At 44.9% G+C, this 23,190-nt stretch overlaps 4 protein-coding genes across 8 annotated transcripts in view; 3 read left to right on the top strand and 1 right to left on the bottom strand.

Annotated features, from left to right (window-relative positions):
* Window positions 1-729: 729 nt before the first annotated feature.
* LOC108711771 (transmembrane protein 88) lies at window positions 730-3,329 on the top strand. Its single transcript, XM_018253808.2, has 2 exons — window positions 730-1,176; window positions 2,597-3,329. The coding sequence occupies exons 1-2, from the start codon at window positions 931-933 to the stop codon at window positions 2,843-2,845; spliced, it is 495 nt and encodes a 164-aa protein (XP_018109297.1). The 5' UTR covers window positions 730-930; the 3' UTR covers window positions 2,846-3,329.
* Window positions 3,255-6,868, bottom strand: naa38.L (N(alpha)-acetyltransferase 38, NatC auxiliary subunit L homeolog). Its single transcript, NM_001092050.1, is given in 3 exon segments — window positions 3,255-3,767; window positions 4,178-4,349; window positions 6,766-6,868. Coding segments are annotated over 3 exon segments (342 nt in total). The 5' UTR covers window positions 6,823-6,868; the 3' UTR covers window positions 3,255-3,654.
* Window positions 6,869-6,980: 112 nt separating this feature from the next.
* cyb5d1.L (cytochrome b5 domain containing 1 L homeolog) lies at window positions 6,981-12,906 on the top strand. Of its 2 annotated transcripts, none has more exons than XM_018251178.2 (4): window positions 6,981-7,254; window positions 9,712-9,788; window positions 11,771-11,914; window positions 12,289-12,906. In XM_018251178.2, the coding sequence occupies exons 1-4, from the start codon at window positions 7,128-7,130 to the stop codon at window positions 12,517-12,519; spliced, it is 579 nt and encodes a 192-aa protein (XP_018106667.1). In that variant the 5' UTR covers window positions 6,981-7,127; the 3' UTR covers window positions 12,520-12,906. The 2 variants fall into 2 exon arrangements, with proteins under 2 accessions (XP_018106667.1, NP_001088827.1); NM_001095358.1 differs by having other exon boundaries at window positions 7,101-7,254; window positions 11,771-11,989.
* Window positions 12,907-22,235: 9,329 nt separating this feature from the next.
* Window positions 22,236-23,190, top strand: part of chd3.L (chromodomain helicase DNA binding protein 3 L homeolog) — a 57,267-nt gene continuing 56,312 nt past the window's right edge. For 2 of the 4 annotated variants that reach the window (XM_018253802.2, XM_018253801.2), the window contains exon 1: window positions 22,241-22,788. In XM_018253802.2, coding sequence (XP_018109291.1) covers window positions 22,539-22,788 — 250 coding nt within the window. In that variant the 5' untranslated portion in view covers window positions 22,241-22,538. Of the gene's footprint in view, window positions 22,789-23,190 lie in introns of all 4 variants that reach the window. The other 2 variants (XM_018253804.2, XM_018253803.2) reach the window with 2 other exon arrangements.

Genomic DNA, 23,190 nt, shown 5'->3' with positions numbered 1-23,190 from the left:
GCCTATGCTGTGATAATAGCTATGATGTCATAGTTCCTCTATAGTGGATTGAAGCTGCTACTGAACCAGATAGAGAAAGCTTGGGGAGCGGTTGTGTATATAGATGAGTGCCGAGCGGTGCCATAGGGAGTCCGTACATTACAAACATACAGATAAGGAATGTCAGTAATCTGAAGGCAGAACTACATATTTGTAGTTTAAAGAGACAGCGCCACACACTGAAGGTTAATCCTGCTGAGTTTAGAGCAAGATGAGGTCACTTCAAGCCTCTCTGGGATGATGATGATGACATCATAAGGGGCTAATGACAACCTCTTGCCTCCCTATGGCACCCCAGTCTCAGTATCGACCAACACAATTCCAAGTGAGGGGCCCTTATTGCACCCCCATCTTGGTGCAGCTCCAGCCTTGCAACATGGAGCCCAGTTAGATTCACTATTTCATCCTGAGCACAGTTGGGACCCCCATTTATTATAGAGAAGGTAAATGCTCATTATTGGTACAGGGAGGTTGATGGGAGTGGAGCTGCCATACTGGTTACTTCTCCCCAGCAACTGCTGCTCCATCCTGTGGCCAATGATCTTGTGCGTATCCAGTTACCAGGGTACCAGAAAGCACCCGCCTCTTATGCCTTTCCCTTGTGCCCGTTCCCTGTGTCGGTGCTACAGGGTGCTGGGATGGGTGCTGGGATGGGTGCTGGGATGTAGTATCAGGAGGCAGGTTGTATATTGGGGGGTTGGTCGGCGGGGGTCTTCACATTCCTGAGAGTGAGCAGAGCATTAGGGGGAGTGAGCTGCATTCCTAGATAAGGATGGGGAGGGAGGAGGAGAGGCGCAGGGAGTTGTTACAGGAGTTGCATGGGACAGGGCAGTGTTGCAGTTGGCAGTTGATCAGCTCGGGCAGAACAGACAGTTGCACCAACAGAGATTTATGTCCCACTCAGACGTGAGCCTGGCAGTGGTGGGGGGTGATGATGCCCCCGCCCTGCCCCCTCCTTATACCCCAGTACCCCCTGTGCCAAGGGAACCCCTGGATTGTTGGGCCTGTGCCGTTCTCATCACTGCCCACAACCTGCTGGTGGGATGTACCAACCTACTGATATTCCTGGTGTTGTGCGGAGGAGCCCTCCTGCCTGCTGCTGCCATGCTGCTCTACGGGTTCCTGTGCCACCCCCGGGTAAGTACCCCCCCACTGGGCTGGAGGCATTGGATGATACATTAGGTGCTCGTTATTATTATATGCAGCAGCAGCCGCTGGGTATTCCCATGTGTAACCTGCAGCCAATCAGCACTGAGCTTCCATCACACTGGGACACACGCTGTTATAAAAGCACATTTGTGACTGGTTAGGGCATTACTGGCATGTACCACTGTGTTAGGTGGGGGTGGTGTGGAAGAGTTGAGGACTTGCTCATAAACTGCCATATACCAACACAACTGCCCACTCATTCCTGTGGTGTCTCTGTTCCTCATGGCTAAACCATTGTCTCTGGGGAAGGAGGATCACCATTGTGGCATCTAAATGTGGCCATACATGAACAGGTTTAAAGGGGTGCTTCACCTTTAAGGTAACTTTTAGTATGTTATAAAATGGTTAATTCCAAGCACGTCTTCATTATTTATTTTTTATAGTTGTTTAAATATTTGCTTTTTTTCTTCTGACTCTTTCCAAATGGGGGTCAGTGACCCCATCTAAAAAACAAATGCTCTGTAAGGCTACAAATGTATTGTTATTGCTACTTTTTATTCCTCCTCTTTCTATTCAGGCCTCTCCTATTCATAATCCAGTCTCTTATTCCAATCAGTGCATGGTTGCTAGGGGAATTTGGACCACAGCAACCACAGATGGCAGAAATTACAAACTGGAGAGCTGCTGAATCAAAAGCTAAATAAGTCAAAAACCAAAAATAATAAAAAATGAAAACCAATTGCAAATTGTCTCAGAATATCCCTATCTACGTCATACTAAAAGTTTATTTAAAGGTGAACAACGCCTTTAAAGTGATACTGACATTAAAAATGTTCTTTTCAAAATATTAATCTACATTAAAAGTTGCTTATAGATCATGTTGATTGTTTTTCGCTGATAGTTCTGCTTTCGTAAGTAATTGTCACTTGAAGTTCCTAAACCTGACAGTTTTGCCAACCAGGCTGTCCCTTCTCAAACTGTCAGTTAAGAGTCTCTAAAGGTAACGGACTCCTGCTGCACAAATATGGCTGCCTCCTCATAGAGGAACAAGGGGGTAAGAAAGGTAAATGTAAAAGCATCAGGCAAATACTTTTATGGCAAAATTATAAATTTATTCAAAGACAATGTTATGATCTATAATAAAAAGTTATTTTTCTGATGTCAGTATCTCTTTAAGTCGTCATTTTGGTCCTAAAATTGGGCAGATATCTATCGGGTTGGATTAAAAATTCCATTGGGGTAAGGACTGATTAGTTGTTGCCCTGAGGACATATGATCTGATTGTTTGCCCCTTTGGCCACCCTGATATAAGCCACCTAGCTGGAGTAGTCGGCACAGGCAACTGGCTGCCAGCAGGGGTGGTTCTGATATCATTCAATATTAAATCTTGTCCCTCTTGTCCTTCCAGTTCCGACGACCCACAGAGCCGCTCTGCTCTCCCATTCTCACCCCCGCTGCTTGCACTGCCCTCCTGGTGTTTGGAGTCATCCTGTTGCTCCCACTGCTGATTCTTGGCCTCGCCGCCTACGCCAGACTTGCCCGGGGCCTCCAGTTGGCCTCCTGCTTCCTGCCATACAGCCGCGCCGTCTACCAAGGCCCCGCCCAGCGCAAACAAGTAACAAAAGGCCGACCTCAGGAGAGCAAAGCCTGGGTGTAAGGCCCGGGGCAAACAAGTGACTGTGCATCTGATGACATCATTCCTCTTTTGACATCATCATTCTGCTTATGACATCACTACTTTAACTCCATGACCAATTATCATCATACATAAAAGTCAGTTCTGTCGTGTTCATGCAGTGGAACAGCGATGGTCCTGTATATCTGTAAAGTTTTGCGGGCGCTCTCCATGACATCACACCACCACTGCAATACACTCGCAGTCCTCTTTAAAGGGGAAGTTAAACCATTCGCATGGATGAATTTCAGCTACGGTTTTTGTTCCGTTTATGGTTATCGAATGATGAGCCTTCCTGTTCTGCAGCTGAATGTATCTGAAAGGGTCAGCGACCCCCAGCATCCAAGAATAGACTTGCACACCCACTTCTCAACCAATCAATGTGCCCAAAGCTATGTAATGTGTTTATTGTCAATGATTTTTTTCACTTGTACAAATTTTCATATGAAATACAATATCTTTCAGTGTCTCTGTGTAAAATCTGAATATCTGTAGCCGGGCGTCTTGTAACTGGTGTGGGGGTACGGGGGTGCCAGGGTGTACGAGGAAACAACAAAATGATCAGTAGTGGGGCCCCGCCCCTTTAGCAATGGATTTTATACAATAATTACAAAGTGACAACAAACATATAAGCAACACCAACCCAGGTAACAGCCTGGCACAGAACACGCGTGGCACACGCAGCTTCAATCACATGTTCCTCCAAGTTTATAGACAGGTGGGTCCTCAGGGGCGGGCACTGTACTCAGGGGCTGGGCTTCCCAAGCAACATTGGTGTGATTGTCCCCCAATCAGATATACTGCGGGGAGGTGACACTCTCCAGCTCCACTTGGATGGACACAATGTGATGCCCAGGAACCATGGCCAGACCCAGCACCCGCGGCTCCCTCACAGGAAAGGAGTCTGTTGGGGGGAAAAAATAGTTAAATGAGAATAATAAAATGCTCTTCCAATGTCTATACATAGCAGTAACGTGTATAACAGGCATCACTGTGCCCCGTATATTGTGTTTCCGTGCCACCACATCTGTTCTGGGAGCAGAGTAAGAACCAGCCAGTGCCACCCATCCTCCGCCAGTACAACCAATCACAGGCCAGTATGAACCTAATTATATTGTCGCAGAGTCTCCAGGGCAGAAATGATATGGGGAGGGGTGGGCACTAATGTAACAATCTGATTGGGCACCACTGAGGCTTCCCGCTTGTAAAGAAGATGTAGGACAGACAGGAGAGCCAATCAGAAGTGTTGAGTCAGTAGCTATTTGTGGGCACTGGGGTTTCAGCAGAGAATAAAAGCCAATCCCTGGGCCCTACCGGACGGTCGCAGAAACTCCTGGGCGGAGCCCAAGATGACGTTACAGTCTCTGTCCGTACAGAGGAAGCAGCCAATCAGGGAGCGTCCGTCTGTCATTTCAATCCTCATGTTGCGGTTGAGCAGAGATTCCAACTTGTGACGGGCAGTGTCCCCCGGCTCTGCATCAGAGTCCTGCCAAAAAAACACATGCCCTTATGTTTGCCTGGGGCAGTAACCTATAGCAACCAATCAGCAGGCAGCAGTTACTGGTCACATGTGTAGGAGCAAACATCCCATTGGCTGCTATGGTTTGGCCCTTCCATAAAAGGGTGAGCCAGTGGCAGGAATCTGCTCCTCCCACACAAGGGTGCGACCCCCTAATTGCCCCACAGGACATGAGGCTGAATATACAGACGCCCCTCCTGCAGCTTCTCTGCCCTCCTCTTACTCAACATGTGGGGCTTTATATTCCTACACCTGCCCCTGCTTCACTACTACTGAGGGATATACCAACGGTACTCTATGTGGGGGGGGGGGGAAAGGGCTACAGAGGGTATTACCAACTATACACTATGGGGGTACAGAGGGGATATACCAACATATGGGGAGGTACAGACGGATATACCAAACTATACACTATGGGGGGTACAGAGGGATATACCAACTATACACTATGGGGGGTACAGAGGGATATACCAACTATACACTATGGGGGGTACAGAGGATATACAACTATACACTATGGGGGGGGTACAGAGGATATACCAACTATACACTATGGGAGGGTACAGAGCTGGATATCCAACTATACACTATGGCGAGGGTACAAGGGATATACCACTATACACTATGGGGGGGGGTACAGAGGGATTACCAACTATACACTATGGGGGGGGGGTACAGAGGGATATACCAACTATACACTATGGGGGGGTAAGAGGGATATACCAACTATACTATGGGGGGGGGGTACAGAGGGATATACAACTATACACTATGGGGGGGTACAGAGGGATATACCAACTATACACTATGGGGGGGTACAGAGGGATATACCAACTATACACTATGGGGGGGGTACAGAGGGATATACCAACTATACACTATGGGGGGGGTACATACCAACTATACACTATGGGGGGGGGGGGTCAGAGGGATATACCAACTATACACTATGGGAGGGTTACAGAGGGATATACCAACTATACACTATGGGAGGGTACAGAGGGATATACCAACTATATACACTATGGGGGGGTACAGAGGGATATACCAAACTATAACACTATGGGGGGGGTACAGAGGGATATACAACTATACACTATGGGGGGGGGTACAGAGGGATATACCAACTATACACTATGGGGGGGGGGTACAGAGGGATATACCAACTATACACTATGGGGAGGGGGGGGTACAGAGGGATATACCAACTATACACTATGGGGGGGGTACAGAGGGATATACCAACTATACACTATGGGGGGGGTACAGAGGGATATACCAAACTATACACTATGGGGGGGGTACAGAGCGGATATTACCAACTATACACTATGGGGGGGGTAACAGAGGGATATACCAACTATACACTATGGGGGGAGAGGGGTACACCAACTATACACTATGGGGGGGAGAGGGGTACAGAGGGATATACCAACTATACACTATGGGGGGGTACAGAGGAATATACCAACTATACACTATGGGGGGGGGTACAGAGGGATATACCAACTATACACTATGGGGGGGGTACAGAGGGATATACCAACTATACACTATGGGGGGGGGTACAGAGGGATATACCAACTATACACTATGGGGGGGAGGGGTACACCAACTATACACTATGGGGGGAGAGGGGTACAGAGGGATTATACCAACTATACACTATGGGGGGGGGGTACAGAGGGATATACCAACTATACACTATGGGGGGGGTACAGAGGGATATACCAACTATACACTATGGGGGGTACAGAGGGATATACCAACTATACACTATGGGGGGGTACAGAGGGATATACCAACTACACACTATGAGAGGGTACAGAGGGATATACCAACTATACACTATGGGGGGGTACAGAGGGATATACCAACTATACACTATGGGAGGGTACAGAGGGATATACCAACTATACACTATGGGAGGGTACAGAGGGATATACCAACTATACACTATGGGGGGGGGGTACAGAGGATATACCAACTATACACTATGGGGGGGGTACAGAGGGATATACCAACTATATACTATGGGAGGGTACAGAGGGATATACCAACTATATACTATGGGAGGGTACAGAGGGATATACCAACTATATACTATGGGAGGGGTACAGAGGGATATACCAACTATACACTATGGGGGGGGTACAGAGGGATATACCAACTATACACTATGGGGGGGGTACAGAGGGATATACCAACTATACACTACGGGGGAGGGGTACAGAGGGATATACCAACTATACACTATGGGGGGGGAGGGGTACAGAGGGATATACCAACTATACTCTATGGGGGGAGGTCAGACAGTACAGGAATCAATAGATACAATAAAAGAGGTTGGAAGGGACACCACTACATTCCTGAGGACACTTACCCCGGCACTGGGGCTGCTCTGCCTGCTGCAGCCATTCTCCTCTAACACCGCTGCCATAGCAAATCCCGCTCAGCCTGTCGGTACTTGTAGTCCGAATTAAGCATGGAACAAAATGAAAACTACAACTCCCATTGCGTCTTGCCCGACATTTATATCCGCCAGCCAATGAGAAGGCAAAGACCCGTGACGTCAGCCCCTGTCACAACAACAGGGTAGAACGCAGAAGGACGGCGAGCCACGCACATTCAAAGTGAGGCGTGACACGCAATGGCGGAATTCAGGCTCAGGTGCAGTGAAACACGGAAGTGACGGCGTAACGCGTCTAGGTGCCATAGCAACAGACCTACTGGGACGCTTCAGCCATGAGTCCTGTTCGGCCGCGGTACTTCACCCCACGGGAAGTGTCCAGACACTGCGTCCTCAGCGATTTGTGGGTTTCCTACTTGGGCAGAGTGTACGACCTGACTCCTCTGTTAGAGCAGCACAAAGGTGAGACTGACTGAAGCCTCTAGTACATTTGCCTCTCTCAACCTCCCAATCTGCTCCTCTTTAACTAAAACTCCCATAATCCCCTGCGAGCTGTACTGAGGAGCTGTAATGTACTGAGCTGCCACTAGGGGCCGCACACATCCCGGGGAGCCTATAGGCTGATGTGGAGGGGGCGTGGCGACTCCGAGGGGCAGTGAGCAAGGGGAATGGGTGAATGTAGGGGGAGGGATTAAGTGATGGACATGAATGTGTTGTGGCCCTAAATGCTCTGTAAGGCTACAAATGTATTGTATTGTTACTTGTTATTCCTCCTATTTCTATTCAGGCCTCTCCTATTCATATTCCAGTCTCTTATTCAAATCAGCGCAGGGTTGCTAGGGGAATTTGGACCCTAGTAACTGGATAGCTGCTGAATAAAAAGCTAAATAAGTCAAAAACCACAAATGATAAAAAATGGAAACCAATTACAAAGTGTGTCAGAATATCCCTCTCTGCATCATACTGACAGTTCATTTAAAGGTGAACAACCCCTTCCTGATTGGTCCAAGGGCCTCTCCTGGGGGCAGGACCAGCCAATATCTTGCCAGAAAAATGACACATTCCTATTGGACAGGAAATAAAGACTTATTGGGTGACGACTGCATTGGTGGCCAAATTGGGGGGGGGGGGATCTCCTTGTTTGGGGACCTTAGATGCCAAGTTAATTTCCAAAATCCTGTGGAAAAAAACCAGATTCAGCTCTTTGGGTCGGGGTGAGGTTGATGGTCCATTTGGAAACAATGTCTATTTGGGTTAGCAGTCAAAATAAGCAGTGGGCTTTATATATTTATATATAATTCCGCTCCCCTACTGGTTTCTGGAAGAGGAGACAAGAACTTACACCCGCCTTTCCTCGCAGCAGTTTATCCACAAGAACAGGATCAGGTTTCTCTCGGCTGCTTTTGAGGAAACAGATAAATATTTCATGGGCTGAATTCTGCCTGGGATCAGCCTTATCTCTCCTATTTACTTACTCAATCCCCCCTCTGATCTCCTGGACACACTGAATATCTCACTTACAGCCAAATCCCCCCTCTGATCTCCAGGGATACAGCACATGGGGGTGTTTTAAAAATGCCCAATGTAATACATGGAGTTTAAAGACCAAATGGACTCCTAGCCCCCCAGTAGCAGCACAAAGAGCAGACAAATGGCAGTTGTGTGGGGGTATCTGGGTCACAGTCATTATGTGAGGAGAAGGTAAATCTGTGGCACCCATAGAAGTGAAGCCGCTACCCCTAATGTTATGTTTTATTGCACAGAATTGTCAATAGACACCATTAAATGTATAACCTTCAGAAAATCCAAAATGCCCAAAGCTGGGAGGGTTTAATATATCTGACTAAAAAATGTTCCCGGGAGATTTGGATTAAAATCTGTGAGCGCTCACTTACCAACACTGGGCAGTAACCTGCACCAACTGATCAGTCAAAGCAATCGTTAGCCACGGGTCACTGCCCAGGTGCGCATTTGCCTGATATTGATAAATGAGCTCCTCCCCCTGCAGGGTGTCAGAATCACCCACACAGACAGAGGTAGCTGAGGGTCTGCTCTCCTTTAGGGTGGCCTAGTTACACAGGTGGAAGAGTTGGCCCTCCATCCCCTTGAAGAGTGATACAGTGACACAGACAGAAGGAGAGTCCCTCCCCCTGCAGGGTGATACAGTGACACAGACAGAAGGAGAGTCCCTCCCCCTGCAGGGTGATACAGTGACACAGACAGAAGGAGAGACCCTCCCCCTGCAGGGTGATACAATGACACAGACAGTAGGAGAGCCCCTCCCCCTGCAGGGTGATACAGTGACACAGACAGAAGGAGAGTCCCTCCCCCTGCAGGGTGATACAGTGACACAGACAGAAGGAGAGTCCCTCCCCCTGCAGGGTGATACAGTGAGACAGACAGAAAGAGCCGTGAGTCCCGCCCCCTGCAGTGTGATCCAGTGACACAGACAGGAGAGTCCCTCCCCCTGCAGGGTGATACAGTGACACAGACAGAAGGAGAATCCCTCCCCCTGCAGGGTGATACAATGACACAGACAGAAGGAGAGTCCCTCCCCCTGCAGGGTGATACAGTGACACAGACAGAAGGAGAGTCCCTCCCCCTGCAGGGTGATACAGTGACACAGACAGAAGGAGAATCCCTCCCCCTGCAGGGTGATACAGTGACACAGACAGAAGGAGAGTCCCTCCCCCTGCAGGGTGATACAGTGACACAGACAGAAGGAGAGTCCCTCCCCCAGCAGGGTGTTACAATGACACAGACAGAAGGAGAGTCCCTCCCCCTGCAGGGTGAATTACATGGGGAAGCACAGGTATATGGTTGCAGTGCTGGGGCTGTTGGGTGCCAGTGGGTTGCTGGTTAATGTGAATCTTTAATCCTGTGCCCCCCCCACTCACATCCATCTCTCTTTTCCTCTAGGTGACGTATTACTCAAGCCAATCATTGCAGCTGGGGGCAGGGATATCAGTCACTGGTTCAATCCCAAGACAGGGGACGTAAGTAATTGTGAGGGGGGGGCAGTACTGCTAATTCATTGCAGCTGTACACTCCCTCCCTCCAGTTTGTTTGCTGACCCCTCCTAACCTCTTTGATGACCCCTTTCTTCTCTCTCAGTGATGGATCACATTCTGTACATGGCGGTGCTGCTTTACATCATTAGCGTGAGCGCCAGTAATACTACTACTATTTCATGTGTCCGAAATCCACTGCCGATTTGCTGCTTCGTTCACTTCCAAGAGATTTTGGGTTTTCGCCCAAATCTGTCTTCTCACCAGCAGGGGGAGCCACGTTTACAAGCAGAGCAGAAGGCACCATTTAGCATCACAATAGTGAGGATTGTCCAATATTCCCAGATCAGTCTGTATACACACGCTCAGAAGTAACAGCACCTTCACCACCCCTGGTTCCTTATTCACCATTACATTGCAGGAGAGTCACAGGAGGTGATACGGGCGGCCTGAAACAATGGCAACTTACAGCGAGATGAGTTGGTAACACCCTCATAAAATCTAGGCAACCCAAGCCGTAGCTGTGTACCACTAACCTTTAAGCCCTTCATTCCGGTAAATTCTCTTGATAAATGTACGTCATTTACATTTCCCCATTCTTGTTTTTCCCATCTTTTATGAAGGCCTTTCAGATTAAAACTCCCTTAGCTACTACTCTTGCATTACTCTCCTATTGTGTTATAAGACATGACAATTGTCCACATGGTCCAAGTAAAGGGATGGGTTTGTAAGCACTGCATGCGTCACATTCCTTACAGGCATCTCAGGGGTTGGACATCTCTTTCTTATTGTTTCTCCATCAGGGCAAGGCCAGACGTGGCGTTTTTGCGGCGTTTTTTACATTGCGTTTTTAAAAAAGAACAGCCAGGCGTAAATACCCATAAACTGCATTACCACTGAAATTAATGGAAAACGCACTATGGCAATTCACACAGGGCGCTTGCAAGCTGAAATCCGCCACAGGACGCAAGTATTGGCGTTTTTTAGCAGAAACGCCAATACGTCAAGAAACTACCAAATCAATAGACTCTATGGGATCTGCACGTTTGAAACCACACTTTGCGTAAATACGCAGCGTATTTTAAATATGGCGTCCAAATTCTCAATGAGAACAATGAGAAGTGCATGTTGGGCAAAGAATCCTACGTGCTGAAAAACACATGAAAAACGCATGTTGACGGTCGCATGTGGTTTCAGTGGCGGAACTACCGGATGTGCGAGCGGGCCAGGGCCCGCACCTCCTCAGGCCCCCCCGCAGTCCGTTCGCCGCTGAAAATGAGGATGTCACGCACCAGGGCCCGTCCCCTCTAGGATCGCTACTGGTTTCAGTGGTGTATTTACGCCTGGCTGTTCTTTTTTAAAAACGCAACGTAAAAACGCCTCAAAAATGCCACGTCTGGCCTTGCCCTAAAGCTTCACATACATCTGCCACCAGGCACGGACCTTATTGGTGTGTTAATGTGCCCATTGTTGGCCCTTGAACCAAGGATCGGATCAGCCTGATTTGGCCCAGCACGTGGTTGGCCAAATTGTGCAAAGATTACTTACCCTGCAAAAGTGCTCAGCAGAACTGAGACCATGCCAACCTTCTAACACCCTCCTTCCAACAGCAAGCCCACTAAGCCAGCAATATCATGTACTCACAATGACCACAAGGAATTATGGGGGAAGACCAATTCTGCCCGTTTCCCTTCCTGCGCATATACAGTACATACCTATAAAACAAGAGCACCCTTGCCAATAAGTACTCAGACTTTACATATATATTTCATTATGTGGCACTTCATTAAAATAATGACGAATTAAACACCGAACACTAGTAAAACACAATTATTGAAGCTGCTATTCAAATGTTTTCCCGAAAGCTGTTATTCTATTAGGTTTTACTGAAGACCCCATAAGCTTTTTTGGGGATAATACCATCCATGTTAGTTTATATTTAAATCAAATGTTTCTTTATTGCTCTTTAGGTAAAAACCCATATTGATCCACAGACTGGATGCCTGAAGTATTACACACCCCAGGGACGCTTCCTGCACATAGCACCCTGCTTTCCATGCTCGGGATGGGATAATGACTTTGGACGGCCCTGGTGGAAGGACACCATCTATCAGGTTGGGATCTTGTCCTCGAAGACCAGGTTTATCCGCATCATCAACACCTTAACGTCTCAGGAGCAGATGCTAGAGGTGGGACATTACTGCTGGCTGATTGAGTCTGCACTAACCCCTGCTGGGCAACACAGCCAGAAGGATCTATGGGCCTTTGACTAGGGGGGCAGCTTCATGGGGTGGCCCGTGGGATCCATATATATAAAGAGAAGGTTGTTTCTTTGGTGATCAGCATTACGCAAACTATACTCATCACCGTGGGGAGGTCGGTGGCTGATCTAGTCCAGTGTCTGTGGTGCCAATGGAATGGAAAGATATAGCTCTGCCCACCCCCTGAAACAAGCCAGCAGCAATACCAATGTCTCTTCTTTTGGCAGGTCTGCTCAGAGGAGACAATATGGGAGATCCTACAACGTTACCTGGCATATAACGCCCATGCAGCAAGCTACACCTGGAAATTCTGTGGGGTTCCTCTTGACATGGACAAGACCCTACAGGAGAATGGTGTGCAGGATGAAGACCTGGAGTTTGAAGAGCTTAAGATAGATGCTGATCTGTATACGCCAAGTATACATCTGTACTTTAATGATGATCTGACTGAGCTGTGATGAGCAACAGGGGTAAAACTCAAAATATAGTGCCAGTTACACGTTTAATAGAAATCTCTCTACACACGACTAAAAATGCTCGCACACATATAGCCAAAAAAATCTCTCTCTCTTTCATTTCTCTCATCTCTCAATCTCTTTCATTGTGTGTACTATACGAGTTCAGAGGCCAATCTGTAACTAACCAGTACCACACAGCCAAACAGAATGTCTAAGGTTCTTACATGTATATCTTTGTAGCCAATCAAATTGCAGCTCAAGGCAGTCAGACACTAATGATTGGTAAGCAAGGATTGTACTTGCCATAATGGGCAGCCCATGGTGCCAGATTTATGTAGGAGATATAAATATTGTTGCAATTTCAAATAAACCCTTATTGTCAGCATACAGCAGATTGGTTGTGATTTGTATTTCCCTTGGATATGCCAGGCTTCTTTATACAATTCCTGACATTGATAAAGGGATTTGTAACTGGTGCCTGCTCTTCCTCGTTATCCATGCATACATGGGAAGATTTGGTTGGCCAGCAAAGTATAGGCATACCTCCAAGGCAGACAATTCCAGCCAAATGCTGTCTACCGGAAACCTGAATCTAAAAAAAAAAAAAGAAATTGTTATATAAGCTTTAGCGTTCTGAAATACAGGGGATGTTAAAAGCTCTAATACCGTATATACTTGAGTATAAGCCGTCCCGAGTATAAGCCGAGGTACCTAATTTTACCTACGAAAACTGGGAAAACTTATTGACTCTAGTATAAGCCTAGACACAACTACAGCCCTGTCTCCCAGCAGCGCACATTCCGCCAAAGCGACCCGCCCAGCGATCAACCGGACTTCTTTGCAAAGTTGATGGTGACAGAGAATTGCCAAACGGATTACTGTGTGCATTGTCCCACTGTCCCACTACCATGTGTAGAGGGTGCTGTGTGATATTGCCATCACTGTTAATCTTTCGTATAACCAACAGAGGGTGCTGTGTGATATTGCAGTCACTGTTATTCTTTCAAATAACCAACAGAGGGCGCTGTGTGATATTGCAGTCACTGTTAACCTTTCATATAACCAACAGAGGGCGCAGTTATTCTTTCATATAACCAACAGAGGGCGCTGTGTGATATTGCAGTCACTGTTATTCTTTCATATAACCAACAGAGGGCGCTGTGTGATATTGCAGTCACTGTTAATCTTTCATATAACCAACAGAGGGCGCACTGTTATTCTTTCATATAACCAACAGAGGGCGCTGTGTGATATTGCAGTCACTGTTATTCTTTCATATAACCAACAGAGGGAGCTGTGGGATATTGCAGTCTCTCCCCAAGTGAACTGTTGGTATAGGAATGATTAAAAGTGACTGCAATCTCAGCTACTGGCCCCTGACTCGAGTATAAGCCGAGGTAGACTTTTCCAGCACATTTTGGATGCTGAAAAACTCGGCTTATACTCGAGTATATACGGTACATCTTCTAGGCAAAAGGAGCAAACCCCCCAAAGGCTGTATTAGACCTACCTCTCAATATCAGACCACCAACTCCTGTATGAAGAGAGAATGAAAAAATACAGATGTTGAGAGGGGGAGAGTAAATAGTAACTTATAGAATAGTACAGACTTTTTAATCAATTATATTTAGAACATTTCTTATTTCAGTATAATGAAGCTTATATTATCATAGTTACTCTACAGCTGCCAAACTCCTGCCAATGTAGCGTTTTTTTTTACTTAGGCATGCAAGAATGAGGCTGTAGGGTACACAGTATGATCAGTAATGAAGGGAAAATAAGGACTTATCAGGCAAGAGGAGACTTGATGTAGACTTGTCAAGAATCAAGTATGTGCAAATTAGAAGCATCCCACCAGGATTTGGCATCTACAAGGACTCCATAGAGATGCCACATGCTCAGATGCATAAGCTGTGACCTCTAAGCATGGCAATAGGTAGATAAGGTAAGATTCTTTATTTGTGACGTGCATAGTTATACAACATGCAGTGAAATGCATCCCGATCCACTTTTTTAGACTGTGCAAAGTTAAAACTAGTTAAATAATAATACTAGTTAAATACTACAACTAAATACAAAAATTATTTACTTAAAAAAAATTCTACACTTTGAAGTATAGCAGCAGAGCATATGTAGTACAAGATGAACCATGTTATTTACATTAGTGACAGTGAGTGATGATTGTATACAAATATAAAAACAGCAGTGCAGTATAGTACACCAAATAGCCATATTATGGTGATGGTGAAATAAAATGGTGCAGTAACAGTACACAGTATTATAGTGCAATATACTGTATGTGAATTGGATACTACTGTATTGTGGTGATGTAATGTGTCACATAGATCAAGTAGGTGCAAGTGAAAAAAGAGAGAGGGGGTAGGAGATATGGGTAAGGTGACATGAAACAAATTATTTACATAGTGACAGTGAGTGAAGATTGTATAAAACGTATACAAATATACAAAAAACAGCAGTGCAATACTGTATTGTAGTGATGTAGAGTGTCACATAGGTCAAATAGGTGCAAGTGAGAAAAAGAAGAAGGGGGAAGGGATAACAATATATAATAATATAAAATTCTGGGTAAGGTGGCATGTCCTGGTTTAGCAGTCTAATGGCCTGAGGATAGAAACTCCTTTTAAGTCTCTCAGTTCTGGCCAGGATACTGCAAAACCTTTTCCCTGATTTAAGAAGGTTAAACAGTCCATTACTGGGATGTGATTAGCCCCTGAAAATCCTGCATCTCTTGGTGCAAATGTTCAATATGAATGGAAGAGCTGACCTGTAGTAGCGTTCTGCTGCACGTATAACTCTCTGAAGGGCTTTGTGGTCCTGGACACAGCTGTTTCCAAACCAGGATGTAATGTTCTGTGTTAGGACACTACAATACCGAAGTAGAAAGTCTTTAGGATCTTCGAAGAGACCCCAAACTTTCTCAACTGTCGGAAATGGTACAAACGCTGCTTTGCCCTTCTAGTTTGAACTTGGATATGTTTAGACCATGTCAGGTTCTCAGAGATATGGACTCCGAGGTATTTAAAACTGCTCACTCTCTCCACTAGGGTCCCATTGATGTTAAGGGGTTTGTAGTTCCGCTGCTGTCTCCTACTAAAGTCCACCACCAGCTCCTTGGTCTTGCTAACTTTCAGCTGGAGGCTGTTTTATCCACTTCTTTCATGTAGGCCACCTCATTGTTGATGAAGCCCAACACTACCGTGTCGTCAGCAAACTTCACAGTAGTGTTTGAGTGATGTGTGGCCACGCAGTCGTGGGTGTAGAGAGAGTACAGCAGGGGGCTAAGAACACACCCTTGTGGAGCTCCGGTATTAATAGTGATACTGTTAGAGACACAGTTACTATATATATAGCAGATTTGGACTGAGCAAGACTGGCAGCAGAAGTGGTTCAGGGAGAGAGGTATTGGCAGAGACATCGCTGAATTGTCCCAGGGGGCCACCCTACTTTTCTGCTTTCATGCACCACCTACTCCAGACCTGGAGCCTGGTGGGCCCTGGGCAAAGAGTCAACTAGTGGGCCTCCAAACCCCTGGCATGCTTAGCACGGCAAAAATAAAAAAACTTTATTCAGTCATGGCAGTATTAAATGGATAATCAGAATATTAAACAAAAGATCTGACAGTACACATTTACTGCAAAAGATGGCTAATTAGCATATTAACCCTAGCTGTGCCTCAATGTTATTACTGCACCAACAATTGCCCCAATATTAAAACCCACCAAATAAATTATGCCTACTTTGACAAATCTGCCTCCAACATTCCCCTCAATGCCATATCTGCCACCAGAATCCCCTTAATGTCACATCTGCGCTTAACCAATACTTCAATGTTTTATCTGTCCCATGTATTTTCCCGTGTCTCATCTGTCCCCCGTAATTTCCCACAATGACAAATCTGCACCCAATGACATATGTCTACCGGTATTTTCCCAATGTACATCTGTCCCCCAGTATTTTCCCTAATGACATATCTGCACCACTTATTTAGCCCAATGACACATCTGTCCACCAATATTTTTCCTATTGACGCATCTGGCCAAAGCATTTCCCCAAAAGACATATTTGCCCCAATATTTTCCCCAATAACATATCTATCAGTGTCAAACCTGCCCCTGCATTCCTCCCAATCTCACAACAGGATGGTCGCCCTTTCACCGTTTCAGGAAGTGGAGTTTCTGTAAGTTATTTCTTAATAAAGGCTTTGCTATTTTAAATTTTAATTTGTGTTGGTGTTTTTTTTTCGTTCTACTCGAACGAAATTTATTGTGAAAATTTTTGATGTTACTGGTCCTTTAAACCCAGGTCTGGCAGGCCAAGAAAAATACAGGAGCGGCATATGCACAAGAGTGTGAGAATGGTTACAGACAACCCAAAGATCACCTCCAAAGACCTGCAAGAACATCTTGCTGCAGATGGTGTATCTGTACATCGTTCTACAATTCAGCGCAATTTGCACAAAGAACATCTGTATGGCAGGGGGATGAGAAGCCCTTTCTGCACTCCCGCCACAAACACACTCGCTTGTTGTATGCAAAAGCTCATTTCGACAAGCCACAGTCATTTTGGAACAAATTACTTTGGACTGATGAGACATCAATTTATTTATTTGGTCATAACAAAAATCGCTTTGCATGGCGGGAGAAGAACACCACATTCCAAGAAAAACACCTGCTACCTACTGTCAAATTTGGTGGAACTCCCATCATGCTGTGGGGCTGTGTGGCTAGTTTAGGGACTGATGCCCTTGAATTCAACCCAATATATACAAATTCTTCAGGATAATGTTCAAGCATCAGTTACAAAGTTGAAGTTACGCAGGGGTAACAAGACAATGACCCTAAACACACTTGGAAATCTACAAAGGCATTTACGCAGAGGGAGAAGTACAATATTCTGGAATGGGCGTCACAGTCCCCTGACTTGAATATCATCGAAAATCTATGGGATGATTTGAAGCAGACTGTCCATGCCCAGCAGCCATCAAATTTAACTGAACTTAAGAGACTTTGTATGGATGAATGGTCAAAAGTACCACCATCCAGACACTTATCAAAGGATGTAGAAGGCATATAGAGGCTGTTACATTTGCAAAAGGAGGCTCAACTAAGTACTGATGTCTAATTTTGTTATGATGCATATTTTCTGTTAATCCAATAAACTTCATGTCACTGCTGAAATACTAGTTTCCATAAGGCATGTTATATATTAAAAGGAAGTTGCTTTCAGCCAATTATAAACAAAACTCCAAAGAATTAAGAGGGGTTCCCAAACTTTTTCATGACTGTATATATATATATATATATATATATACATATACAGGTGCAGGGTGGGACAGCACTCCAAGGATTTGAAGACAAGGATATAATGTCAAGAAAGTGAGCAGGTTTATTCAATCAGGATTGAATAAACCTGCTCACTTTCTTGACATTATATCCTTGTCTTCAAATCCTTGGAGTGCTGTCCCACCCTGCACCTGTATCCATTTATCTTTTGGATTAGCACCCAGGTTTTTTGCCACTTATGGTGTGCGGAACATCTGCATCTCTATATATATATATATATATATATATATATATATATAACACAACACTATCCACCTGGAGCACTCCAAAAATATGTCAAACGCCTGGGTGCAGGTTATATAATATACATCCAAATATGGGAAGTGTCTAAAGAAGGTATATCATACGTGCCTCTGTGTCATAAATATCATCTTTGTGACTGCGTGTACATAAAAACATTACATATCGCGTTTCGCATAAACATAGCTCCTTACCCCTCTGGACCTCATCAAATGCATCTTTGTAATGTATCACCTTATGTGTGGAACACGTACCTACGTTCTGTGCCGGAGTAACCCTATCTCATTCCGCTTCAATATGTCAGCGCCTACCCGCAACAAGCCTGCACTGATCTCATCGTCACGTCATGTTTCCCCATGCGTCTCATGCCATTGGTGTAAGTTCATCCGTCGCGCAACCTTAATGGTTTCCCGTGGCTCTCTGAATGACGGATGAACTTCCTGATGATGATGTCATGATTTGATTTTGGCGCCATCTTATGGTTTAAATATGTGTGTTGTTATCACTTCCTGAGGACGGCTTGCGTTAGGAGCTGAAACGTCGAAATAAATATGATTTGATTTTTTCACCTTAAAAGACCTGGAGTGCGGTTTCTTTGCTATTTGTATCTATCTATCTATCTATCTATCTATCTATCTAGGCCTTTTGAGACATCAAAATGCATTTCATTAAATAGATTTAAATAGGAATAAGGTGAAATAGTCTACAAATATATCTAGATTGAAAGTACATTTTTACTACTCATTTACTGACCAAATAGGCAGCAATCAGGTAAATACAAAGGTTGCTTCCCAAATGTACATCTTATATTGTTATTTTTTTTTTCCATCTCCAGACAGAAGCATTGCACGAAAAACTAAATCTTAATGTAAGGCTGATGTCAGACTGTGCATGACTGCAGATTATCACAGCCCCCTCCCTTCACTTAGCACAAGAAATATATATTTATTTTCTTTCTTCTTTTAGTCTTTAGAAAAAAAATGGAAGAGGGAGGGAGGGACCAGTCGTCATGTTTTTTCCAGATCTTTTGTTTTCTGAACTGCAGTAGAAAAAAACATCAGAATATATACATATTAATGTCAAACCAAGATTTATTGGTTTTGTCTCTAGTTTCATGCTGATCTTTTAAAGCCATAGATGTGATCGGAGACAAATAAATGTTCCCTTTGAAATATGAATTTTGACTAGATTCTGCTCTCCGACCCAGAAATAAAAAATCTCGGTTATTGCTAAGCAGGTCTTAGGGGGAAAAAAATAGCATGTCTTTTTTATTTTACTTTTCAGCAATATATCATTCACCCATGGGGGAGGTCCATTTATATGTATGTTTGATTCTTAATGGGCAATACACCTTTGTTTTTTTATTTTGCAGTGCAGCCATTGTCTCACTACAGGCTTACTACAAGATCCGAATATCACTTCCCATAGGGATCCTGTTATTTAAAAGCTATAAAAGGGGTATGGCTGGTTCTCAAGAGCTTTGTGACAGAACTCGGTGGGGCATGACCAGACCGAAGGGCACTCTGGATATCATGAAAGGCTCCCTGGGTGTTCTTATTGCCTAATATGGGCATGCACAATTCTGCTGGAATAAACCTTAAGTGCCGAGTCTGTGTACAAAGATAACCATAACTGTATGCCAGGATATGAATTCCACTGTGATAAGCATAGTTCAGCAGGAACAGCCCCCCAGGTATGTTCATAGTCTGTACAGAGGATAAAACTATGCCAGCATGGGTATTCCCTTGTACTAAGCACAGTTCAGATGCAATGACCCCATAAGTTATCATAAAATAAAATTATACCAGCCAGGTATCTATACTAAGCTCAATTCAGCAGGAACTGCTAATAGCAGAGAAGTACCATAAGCATAGGTATTCCCCTGCACTAAGCACTGCTGGTGAAAAATGTTAAAATATGGTGCTAAAACTATTGGCAAGTACAAATGCAACAGCTATTCCTCTAGGAATATTAGCTAAGGGCTATCTTGGAATATCTCCAGAAACTCTGCCAAGTGTAGTCCTACTCCTAACCACTGTCGTTTTCATAACCAAGCTGTTTCTTTCCTCCCTCTGGGGAGGATATCTCTCCCGACCATCTTCAGCACAGTCAAGCTGCCACTTTTCCTGTTGGAAGATCAATAGTATGCTGCGAGAAATTCTGCTGTGGCCCACAACACTGCCAACGTCTGGCTTTAATTCCCAAAGCATCGCATTTACAACCCCACAAGCCATCCAAGCGCATAACTAGCTTTACTGTGTAAAGCAATTTGCTAGCCTATTGCTTTAGCTCTCAATCCCTATAAGAATACAAAGTGATGTAAAACTTGCATGCCACCAGCAATGCTAGAAATAGACTTAATGAGCTGTTTAATGAGGCCTCTCGCCCTCAGAAGGGATTTTTTGTTGTCGTTACCTTTGGCATAAGGATATACTGGATCTACGGTCCCAAATCCTGCAAAAAAAAAAAAAAAAAAAGCTGAGGTACTTATTGCTCTGGATGAATGAAAGTAATAATGCCTTTTCTTGGTGTTTCACAGATGTTAATATGCAAATTAGGATTTTGCCTCCTTATCTCTTTTGTAGAGGAATTGTAATTTGTCCAAATAATCCATAAGGCTAGGGCCCGACACTAAGGGTTCACCACAGGTGGAGAATCTGATGCCCAGCTGCTCCCCATCTCTTTATGCAGGAAGGGGTGGATTTTGGAGCAACATTTTGCATTTTGGCTCCGAAATCCACCGCCTCTGCTTGTACCCAAGTGGAGACAATGCTTCCAAGTGCATGGCAGGCAAAAGCAGAATTGGAGTGGAGAAATGCAGGCCAACATCTGCAGTTGTTTGGCCCTAGTCTAAAACCTGTTGCTCAGCCATGGCCCCTGCAGTAAGCTTATCCAATAAGTCCTCCCACTTGAGAATCTAAATTTGATGGAGAAAAAAACTAAATCTTTGGTGCGTGTATGGTGGAAGATGAGGCAAAAGCCTTGGATATCAGTCTTGCCAATCAGACAGGATGGATAATTTTTATTGGACAACTTTGAAGGTGCCCGAACATCGGCAGAAAACATTAATACTGAATCGTCAGATAGAGGTTGAATTCTATTGTTTCTACCTGCATATATGACAATTCAGCTCTTAACATCAGTAGAGAAAATGTAGTGGGAAAGATCTTATTGTAACATGTATGGCCACCAATACAGCTTGTGGGTTTCAAGCATGGCAATATGACTGGATACTAGGGTTGCCATCTGCCCGGTAAAAATAATGGTTGATCCCAATGTTATTAATAGGGAAAAAAGATAAATATATAGGAAGGCCGGTATTTTTTTCTGGAGAAGGTGGCAACCCTACTGGGTACTGATCTGATGGGGTCTTCAGTGTGCCCTGGACAGCCATTGATGGTCAGCAAGCTCAGGTTGGACATACCTGATATGTAAACCATAATAATCTAAAAACTGTTAAGCTATTAGACATTTCCCCCAAGGGGCATGAAGATACAGAGGGCCCAGGGCAAACTCTTAACTATAAAGAACAATCCTTTGTGCCTCAAAAGATCTGAAAGCAAACAGAATGCATTCACTTTCACTTTGCATATTTTTCTTTTGTTTAAATGTTCAGATGTGGGGACAAAAAACAGAATACATAATAAATCTGCGGAGCAGTGGCTCCAACTTTACACTCAGCTAACCACACCCACCTCATTCTTTGTGCACAGGCATATTTCACATATACTGTCCCCTCTCACATAAAATATATATATTTTTAGGACTACTTGCCAGCTGCCCCCAGCCATTTTGTGCAGCTCTTGCACCAGAGAGAGGCTGCTGTGTATAATAGAAATGCTCTTAATAAAAGGGGGAGTAGCTGCTGTGTGATTCAGGTGGGGGAGGGATGAGGAAGGTTTATAAATATCTCCCACAGCCTCATTTTATTATTTTTTTTTAAACTTTACATATAATAATTGAAGGGGCGGCCATCTTGGTTCCCTGTCAACTTTTCCATTTGATCTGAATAAAAATAAATCCCCATCTCTCTCAGATTCCCCTTCAATTTTTTTTTCTCACCCCTCCCTTATTTATATATTTTTTTATATTTCTATGAATCTTCCTCATATTTTTTTTAAAGGGGGTAAGTGGACATTTTGGTGGATTTGCCAGTAAGATATTTTGGACAAAGAAATGAGAATCATTTTGTTCCCTCCCCCACCCTCAGTTATTTTGATGTTTTCCCTGAGGTGATTTTTTCTATTTTTTTTAAGATTTTTGAGGTAAAATTTGAATCCCTGATTTTCCTGTGAATATTTTCGGTTTGGGGCTGAGGAGATTTGCCGGTTTTTAGAGCATTTGGGCCCCCGGATCGGAAAGCCTGGGCACGGCCGGAGTTTCGGAACAGGCTGAAGGGAGAGGCTGCTGCAGCCCATGTCCTCGCCTCTCAGGGACGACGAGGAAGAAGAAATGGTAGTGTCCGAAGAAGGGGACGGCGAGAAGGAGGAGGATGATGAAGATGAAGGCGAGGAGGAGGAGGAGGAAAGAGATGAAGGCGACGAAGCGCAGGCGACACGGAGCCGCCATTGCAGCCCCAGCCTCTATTTCCCGCCAACAGCCTCCAGGGAGCCGGGGAGTGTTGAAACCGATTACACGCCACCTCCGACTGTCCCAGCGGCCGCAGGTAAACACTAGGGGGGAGCGAGGGGAATCAAAAATGTCAGGCGGCTTCAAGGCCCCCCTCCTTTAACTCACTGGCATTAACCGATGGACTGTCTCACTGCATAGGGAGGGGGGGCAAGGGGACTCGAGGCTGGTGTCCCCCTATTGTCTGACAAGATTACGACAGCCCCCTGGTGTCCACTTCAACCCCCCCCTCCTTCCTTTCTCAGTGGTCTGGTCTGTCCCTTCACCTTTCAACAGGGTTACGCCGGCGAGGGATTTGGCGCCAATTGTATGAGCTCTAATTAGGCTTTGGCTCTGTGCGAGGGACTTTTTCATTGATGGTCTCTCGGCTCCTGTCCTTGTAGCTTTATAGAGTAATGTTCTGTAGTTTTGTTCTAGAATATAGAGTTGTGTTCTAGAA

Source organism: Xenopus laevis, chromosome 3L (genome assembly GCF_017654675.1).
Source record: "Xenopus laevis strain J_2021 chromosome 3L, Xenopus_laevis_v10.1, whole genome shotgun sequence".
In the NCBI taxonomy this organism is placed as follows: Eukaryota; Metazoa; Chordata; class Amphibia; order Anura; family Pipidae; genus Xenopus; species Xenopus laevis.
The sequence above is the reverse complement of the archived record's forward strand: the minus strand, read 5'-3'. Positions and strand labels throughout refer to the sequence as shown.

Excerpts from the sequence above, each read along its gene's own strand:
- cyb5d1.L (NM_001095358.1), top strand. The coding sequence starts at position 7,128 with ATGAGTCCTGTTCGGCCGCGGTACTTCACCCCACGGGAAGTGTCCAGA. Across the intron at positions 7,255-9,711 it reads TCTGTTAGAGCAGCACAAAG|GTGACGTATTACTCAAGCCA; the intron begins GTGAGACTGACT and ends CTTTTCCTCTAG. Across the intron at positions 11,990-12,288 it reads CTCAGGAGCAGATGCTAGAG|GTCTGCTCAGAGGAGACAAT; the intron begins GTGGGACATTAC and ends TTCTTTTGGCAG.
- LOC108711771 (XM_018253808.2), top strand. The coding sequence starts at position 931 with ATGTCCCACTCAGACGTGAGCCTGGCAGTGGTGGGGGGTGATGATGCC. Across the intron at positions 1,177-2,596 it reads GGTTCCTGTGCCACCCCCGG|TTCCGACGACCCACAGAGCC; the intron begins GTAAGTACCCCC and ends TTGTCCTTCCAG.